This window comes from Salvelinus fontinalis, chromosome 10 (genome assembly GCF_029448725.1).
Source record: "Salvelinus fontinalis isolate EN_2023a chromosome 10, ASM2944872v1, whole genome shotgun sequence".
Lineage (NCBI taxonomy): Eukaryota > Metazoa > Chordata > Actinopteri > Salmoniformes > Salmonidae > Salvelinus > Salvelinus fontinalis.
The window spans coordinates 31,643,709-31,652,369 of NC_074674.1; the positions used below are offsets into that span (position 1 = coordinate 31,643,709).

Genomic DNA, 8,661 nt, shown 5'->3' on the forward strand with positions numbered 1-8,661 from the left:
CACAATACCCCATAATGACAAGTTGAAAAAAGGGTTTTAGAATTTTCTTCAAATGTATTAAAAATAAAAAACAGAAATACCTTATTTACATAGGTATTCAAACCCTTTGCCCTGAGACTCAAAAAGACTTAAAGGTTGAGACTGAGTCTGTGTCTCTCACATGGATAGGCAGACCATTCCATAAAAATGGAGCTCTATAGGAGAAAGCCCTGCCTCCAGCTGTTTGCTTAAAATTCTAGGGACAATAAGGAGGCCTGCGTATTGTGACCGTAGCGTACGTGTACAGTTGTGGCTAAAAGTTTTGAGAATGACACAAATACTAATTTCCACAAAGTTTGCTGCCACAGTGTCTTTAGATATTTTTGTCAAATGTTACTACGGAACACTGAAGTATAATTACAAGCATTTCATAAGTGTCAAAGGCTTTTATTGACAATTACATGAAGTTGATGCAAAGAGTCAATATTTGCAGTGTTGACCCTTCTTTTTCAAGACCTCTGCAATCCACCCTGGCATGCTGTCAATTAACTTCTGGGCCACATCCTGACTGATGGCAGCCCATTCTTGCATAATCAATGCTTGTAGTTTGTCAGAATTTGTGGGGTTTTGTTTGTCTACCCGCCTCTTGAGGATTGACCACAAGTTCTCAATGGGATTAAGGTCTGGGGAGTTTCCTGGCCATGGACCCAAAATATTGATGTTTTGTTCCCCAAGGCACTTAGTTATCACTTTTTCCTTATGGCAAGGTGCTCCATCATGCTGGAAAAGGCATTGTTCGTCACCAAACTGTTCCTGGATGGTTGGGAGAAGTTGCTCTCGGAGGATGTGTTGGTACCATTCTTTATTCATGGCTGTGTTCTTAGGCAAAATTGTGAGTGAGCCCACTTCCTTGGCTGAGAAGCAACCCCACACATGAATGGTCTCAGGATGCATGACACAGGACTGATGGTAGCACTTACCTTGTCTTCTCCGGACAAGCTTTTTTCCAGATGCCCCAAACAATTGTAAAGGGGATTCATCAGAGAAAATGACTTTACCCCAGTCCTCAGCAGTCCAATCCCTGTACCTTTTGCAGAATATCAGTATGTCCCTGATGTTTTTCCTGGAGAGAAGTGGCTTCTTTGCTGCCCTTCTTGACACCAGGCCATCCTCCAAAAGTCTTCGCCTCAATGTGCGTGCAGATGCACTCACACCTGCCTGCTACCATTCCTCAGCAAGCTCTGTACTGGTGGTGCCCCGATCCCGCTGCTGAATCAACGTTAGGAGATGGTCCTGGTGCTTGCTGGACTTTCTTGGGCGCCCTGAAGCCTTCTTCACAACAACTGAACCGCTCTCCTTGAAGTTTTTGATGATCCGATAAATGGTTGATTTAGGTGTAATCTTACTGGTAGCAATATCCTTGCCTGTGAAGCCCTTTTTGTGCAAAGCAATGATGACGGCACGTGTTTCCTTGCAGGTATCCATGATTGACAGAGGAAGAACAATGATTCCAAGCACCACCCTCCTTCTGTTTTTCGAACTCAATCAGCATGAGAGTGATCTCCAGCCTTGTCCTCGTCAACACTCACACCTGTGTTAACGAGAGAATCACTGACATGATGTCAGCTGGTCCTTTTGTGGCAGGGCTGAAATGCAGTGGAAACGTGTTTTGGGGATTCAGTTCATTTGCATGGCAAAGAGGGACTTTGCAATTAATTGCAATTCATCTGATCACTCTTCATAACATTCTGGAGTATATGCAAATTGCCATCATACAAACTGAGGCAGCAGACTTTGTGAAAATTCATATTTGTGTAATTCTCAAAACTTTTGGCTACGACTGTAGGTATGTACGGCAGGACCAAATTGTAAAGATAGGTTGGAGCAAGCCCATGTAATGCTTTGTAGGTTAGCAGTAAAACCTTGAAATCAGCCCTTGCCTTAACAGGAAGCCAGTGTAGAGAGGCTAGCACTGGAGTAATATGATAAAATGTTTTGGTTCTAGTCAAGATTCTAACAGCCGTGTTAAGCACCAACTGAAGTTTATTTATTGCTTTATCCGAGTAGCCGGAAAGTAGAGCATTGCAGTAGTCAAAAGCAGTAACAAAGTGACAAAAGCATGGATACATTTTTCTGCATCATTTTTGGACAGAACGTTTCTGATTTTTGCAATGTTACGTAGATGAAAAAAAGCTATCCTTGAAACAGTCTTGGTATTTAATTTATTTTTATTTCACCTTTATTTAACCAAGTAGGCTAGTTGAGAACAAGTTCTCATTTGCAACTGCGACCTGGCAAAGATAAAGCAAAGCAGTTCAACACATACAACAACACGGAGTTACACATGGAATAAACAAACATACAGTCAATAACACAGTAGAAAAAATAAATAAAAAGTCTAAATATGTTTGTCAAAAGAGAAATCAGGGTCCAGAGTTATGCCTAAGCCCTTCGCAGTTTTATTTGAGGGGACTGTACAACCATCAAGATTAATTGTGGTGGCAGCTGCAGAAAGGTATTTGGGTGTGCGAGACTTGACATCAGAAGAGTTACAGGGTCGTGATGTCCCATCCTTTCAGGTTGTTGGCCTGAGGTAGGACTAAATAGATTTAAATAGTGGAGTAGGGTGGTTTTCTTTTTTTCTGTGTAGTGTTAGACGGAAGGGATTTGTTTCTTTATTTTTTTCAAGCAAAGTATAAGGGAGTTGTACTCCAGTATAGTAGGTGGCGGTAATGCACCATTTTTCGGATGCCAACCGCCGTTAAACCTCATCGAAGAAGAAGCGACATGGTCGACTCCGCCCAAAATCTGTCCGCGCAGAATAAGCAGACAAAGTAAGGTGTTTTTTTTTTATGGGGGAAATAGGAGAGTGTTACATTTGGTCAAGATAAAAGGGAATTACCATTTGATAGGTAAGGCATATTTGATCGAAGCTGAATAATGCTTAGGTTGTTACAAGTGTATTGGTATGTTTCTATAAAATATCTAGACCGTTCCCTCCCGTTCTCGCCTTCGCAGACGTGTATTTCCATTGTTAGAGCGGTCAGTCGATCATCTTGTCAATTATAATAGGTCATCTTTGATTAAGCGTTGGAGAGCCTGCATTTGCGTGCGCAGCTGTGACGTCGGCCAACGAATGCCAAGACTGGAGGACCCGGTTTGCGCTGTCGGCGTGCATTTGTGTGTGACTGGAAACATGTCGGCAAGGATTGTGCACACCGGAAGATCAATGAAATCTACCAAAACCTAAAGAACCAGTGCAATTTCACAATTTTAAAGAATTTGACATAGTCCAGGACCCTTTTCCACGGTTGTGTTACCTCTCTGACTCGCGTTTTAGCTTATTCAGTGGTAGAAGTATCCAAAACGAATGGTGGAAGTCGAATAGAGTCTCGAAGTAGGCTAGGCGGAGAGGAGTGGAGAGTGAAGGGCTCGGCAGGTAGAGACGAGCGCTCGCTTTTGAGGAATGTTATCCGTACTCTCCTATGGAAGATTGGTTGCGAGGGCTGTCCTTGGCGGACTCTCTCAAACTGATGGTCGGGACTACAGCCTGGTCACAGCTAGTTGTGGGTTTGGGAAAGACTTTCGTAAGGGGATATTGAAGAAAGGGATGTGTTACGGGGATGACGCTTGTTTCATTGCCCGGCATAGGTCCGCCGATGTATTGGGTAAGTCTCACTTTAATATTCCAATTATCTGTTCCGTAAAGACATCGTTAAAGTAGTCCAGTCGTTTATTATAAGAAAACAAAAGCCACTGTGAAATGTGCAAGGTATTTTGGGGGATAATAGGCCTATAGCATTTTCCACAATTAACCTTCAATGTGTCGCCAATCCATGTCACGAAAACAAGAGGATATTCCCTACCGTTACCCATTACCTGATTTAACCTCGTCTTAAATTGTCACGGCGTTTTCCGATGTTTGCCTTCTTCGGTAGACTACAGCTGTGTTATGTAGGCCTAAAAGCCACCGTGAAACATTGTGCCTGGGTTTACAAAAAAATGTATACTTTGTTGAAGAGTAATTGTAAAGACCTTTCACCTAGACGTATGGACAAGTCCTCTTACCAGCGCTACTAGTGGCGATAGTGTGAACATGTATACAACGATACAATGTATAACGTTACACAGCTATTTCATAGCGTGACAAATGTGGAAGTCGCACGTTGAGTGTGGCTATAAATTGTTAGCCTAAGAATTGTTCCGCCATCCGATGCTAAGAACAATGAGGTTCGTTGGAGTTAAACAAAATGTATAATTCTGTTATGACAGCCTATAGCTTCATATTCATTAGCCTTAGTCGACCTTTGTTGTGGATTTTACACACATTTCACACGCGCTTAGGGGAAACTCACTCTCCGGTGTTTTCTAAAGGTCAGAATGGTTGAACATGGAGGCAGCCATGTTTCCAGGACCAATTCACGTTTTACAGACTCATGAGGGGGAAGTGCCTTGTCGTTTTACCAGTTCATAGAAAATATCCGCTCATATCTTTATCAAGTTCTTATTTACCAGATGTCACACATTCAGAACGGTGCCTAAAGTAGGTTTGCACCACTGAGATATAATAAGACCTTGAGAATACGTCCAAGATGTCCGCCCGTTGTTTTCAAGGTAATCTACTCACGTTCGTATACGCCGATTCATGGACCGTCTATATCCGGGTTGCATCCGGTTTATACGGACCAATATCACATAGGGCGGATTCGATTATGCTAAGCACTCGTCTATGGCCCGTTTAGACAATGGGTGAGAGGGAGGAGCGACAATCTCAAATCTAGCAATAATTTGAGGCTCGGTCATTTTGTCAACAAGGCTGCATGGTACATCATCCAGAAACATGCATCTCTTTTCTGTCAAATACATGTTTGAATTTCAATTGCCAAACATGCCCCCGCATAGATACACAAAGAAGGCAGGGCTTAATGTGACCACGCCCCCGAATAGGGTACTGCCATTACTCCTGTTGTTAAATTGCTTACTTTACTCATAACCTGACAACAGCTGTGTTCTTTTTTTACTCATTATAAATACTTCCAATTTTGTGATATCTAATTGCGATCCAATTACGATCTTGTCTCATCGCTGCAACTCCCCAGCGGGTTTGGGAGAGGGGAAGGTAGAGTCATGTGTCCTCAGAAACATGGCCCGCCAAATCGCTTAACCCAGAAGCCAGCTGCACCAATGTGTTGGGGAAAACTCAGTTCAACTGATGAACCTAGAGCGCGATGAGCCAAGTAAAGCCCCCCCAGCCAAACCCTCCCCTAACTAGGACGACGCTAGGCCATTTGTGCGCCGCCCTATGGGACTCCAAGTCACGGCCGGTTGTGAAACAGCCTGGGAACGAACCCGGGTCTGTAGTGACGCCTCAAGCACTGCGATGCAGTGCCTTAGACTGCTGCGCCACTCAGGGGAGCCTTCTAATCATTCTTCTGTTTGGCTAACACAATCTGTTGGTGGGAAGGATTCTATCCTGGCCTCTGCTGATCATTATAGGCAGGCCTCCCTATACCCAGTGTAGTTTTAATGTCAATTAAGTTTTTAATATCTTGGAAATGCCTGTTTTGCCATGGCGAGAGTAGCTTTGGGCCTGTACTATGGGGTGGCAGGTAGCCTAGTGGTTAGAGGGGTGGGCCTGTAACCAAAGGGTTGCTGGATCGAATCCTCGAGCTGACAAGGTAAGAATCTGTTGTTCTGCCGCTGAACAACGTAGCTAGCCCACTGTTCCCCAGTAGGCCGTCATTGTAAATAAGCATTTGTTCTTAATTAACTGACTTGCCTAGTTAAATAAAGGTACTTATGTGCCGCTGTGGAAGGAGATGTAGGACATGCGTCTGTGAGTGTGTACAGTATATGGAAGTGTTTGTTTTAGGCACCAACAAAGAGTGTTGCTAGCTATCAGAGGAGGTTGAGTGTAGATGCAAGAAGAACAGTGCAGGTGCAAAGTTTCGTGACAATGTCGTCATAACCAAACTTTGCATCGACACTGTTCAAGTAAATGTGTTTAGTTACATTTTCAGTGGAAATTAAGTCCTCCTTGCATGGTTTGTTTAAAAACCTCTTAAATGTACACTCCCAATATTTGATTTTTTTAAATTCAATTCAGTCTGGTATGAGTATCTTGGCTATTGATCTGTGCCTTACAATCGTAGGTGTGACTTACAACCATATATGGGTATACGAATGTATAAGGTCAGGCTGAGCCGATGACCTCGTTTCAAGATGGCTGCTACCTACATTCCGGTTTGCGCGGTATACGCAATAAATACGGAATAAACCGATTCACATCGAAAGCTTTCCAAGGTTCCTGCTGACCAATGGTGGGTTTGAGGAGCTATTTGGCATCGCAGCTACCCTAGCTGCTAGCTAGCTGGATGCGGATTGTCCCAGGTTTGTGGCTGTCTAGATCCCTGCTGTTTGTTGTTTTCAATTTTCCCCGTCACCTGCCCTGTCTGGAACTGCGAGGATTAACAGCCTAACATACGTTGCTAGCTACCATGACAAAGACCAAAGCCGGCGGGGGTACCGTTGAGGACAGTGCCAGTGGTGTCTCTCTTTCACATGTGAAGGATCTTTTAAATTAACAAAAAGAGACCTATAAGCAGTTGTTACAACAACAAGAAAATAGTTTCAAGTGTTTTGTCCAAATACTCGTGGATTCTACTAAAAAAAGAATGGACGACCTGACCAGAGAGGTCCAGGACCTGAAGAACAGTTTGCAGTTCTCCCAGGGTCAACTCGACAAGTTGAATCAGGGGAATGGCAAGATGACAGCAATCTGTAAGTCATTGAGAGAGGACATCAGTTCTGTGTGTGCATCCATGATTACAATGACACATAAATCAGACTATTTTGAGGGACAATCAAGGCGAAACAACATGGTTGTGGACGGAAGGACAAAGTGAGGGAAATGATCTCTGAGAAATTGAAGATGGACCACAGGAAGATTGAGGTGGAGCGCGCCCACAGGACTGGAAAACCCACCACCGGCCCAGGTGATAGACCCAGGCTGATAGTAGTCAAGTTCCTGAGGTTCAAGGACAAGGTAGCTGTTATGGAAAGAGCCAAGAACGTATATCTTCCTCAACGAGGACTATCCTGAAGCTGTGCGCCAGAAGAGGAAAGAACTGATCCAAGCCATGAAGGCTGCCAGAGCGCATGAGGACATTGCGTACATCCGCTACGACAGGCTCATTGTCCACCCTCCCTCACAGAAGCCTGGAAGGGATGAGAGAGCCAAGCCTATGGTTTCGTAGCCTCAACCTCACAACACACACACCAATTGCTTAATGGACTGCTGAATGTATTTTTTTTCTACTCTTGATTTGTCTGCTCTTTTCAATATTATGTCTCTCTCTGATAAACTACCCAGGAAAGGGCTGAAAATAGCCCATATTAATATATGTAGCCTTAGAAATAAGGTTAATGAAATGAATTTCGTGATAACGTTCACATTAGCTATTTCTGTGACTCACTTAGATCATTCATTTGATGATAGAGCATTAGCAATACAAGGATATAACATTTTTGAAGAGACAAATGCTTATGAGGGTGGAGTTGCTGTATATATTCAGAGCCATATCCCTGTAATGCTTAGAGAAGATCTTATGTCAAGTGTTATTGAAGTGTTGTGCCAAGTGAACCTGCAACCATATCTAAAGCCTTTTCTTTTGGGGTGTTGCTATAGGCCACCAAGGGCTAACAGTCTGTATCTAAATAATAAACTCAGCAAAAAAAACTTTATTTTCAGCAAACTTAACATGTGTAAATATTTGTATGAACATAAAATTCAACAACTGAGACAAACTGAACAAGTTCCACAGACATGTGAAAAGCAGAAATTGAATAATATATCCCTGAACAAAGGGGGGTCAAAATCAAAAGTAACAGTCAGTATCTTGTGTGGCCACCAGCTGCATTAAGTACTGCAGTGCATCTCCTCATGGACTGCACCAGATTTGCCAGTTCTTGCTGTGAGATGTTACCCAACTCTTCCACTAAGGCACCTGCAAGTTCCCGGACATTTCTGGGGGGGAATGGCCCTAGCCCTGGAGGTGCATGTCAGGATGAGCCTGCAGGAAGGGTACCACATGAGGGAGGAGACTGTGTTCCCTGTAACGCACAGCGTTGAGATTATGACGACAAGCTCAGTCCGATGATGCTGTGACACACCGCCCGCCCCAGACCATGGCGGACCCTCCACCTCCAAATCGATCTCGCTCCAGAGTACAGGCCTCGTTGTTACACTCATTCCATCGGCGATAAACGTGAATCCGACCATCACCCCTGATGAGACACAACCGCGACTTGTCAGTGAAGAGCACTTTGTCAGTCCTGTCTGGTCCAGAGAGAGTGGGTTTGGGCCGATAGGCACCATTGTTGCTGGTGATGTTTGGTGAGGACCTGCCTTACAACAGGCCTACAAGCCCTCAGTCCAGCCTCTCTCAGCCTATTGTGGACAGTCTGAGCACTGATGGAGGGATTGTGCATTCCTGGTGTAACTCGGGCAGTTGTTGTTGCCATCCTGCACCTGTCCCGCAGGTGTGATGTTCGGATGTACCGATCCTGTGCAGGTGGTGTTACACGTGGTCTGCCACTGCGAGGACAATCAGCTGTCTGTCCTGTCTCCATGTAGTGCTGTCTTAGTTCCAACAGCTGGGCCTCACTGTACGGACATTGTAA

The 8,661-nt window shown here is 44.2% G+C and overlaps 1 protein-coding gene across 1 annotated transcript in view; it reads left to right on the forward strand.

Annotated features, from left to right (window-relative positions):
* Positions 1 to 2,985: 2,985 nt before the first annotated feature.
* LOC129864016 (protein phosphatase PTC7 homolog) overlaps positions 2,986 to 8,661 on the forward strand; it is a 14,636-nt gene continuing 8,960 nt past the window's right edge. The window contains exon 1 of the mRNA XM_055936543.1: positions 2,986 to 3,647. Within this exon, the coding sequence (XP_055792518.1) occupies positions 3,446 to 3,647 (202 nt within the window). The 5' untranslated portion in view covers positions 2,986 to 3,445. The remainder of the gene's footprint in view (positions 3,648 to 8,661) is intronic.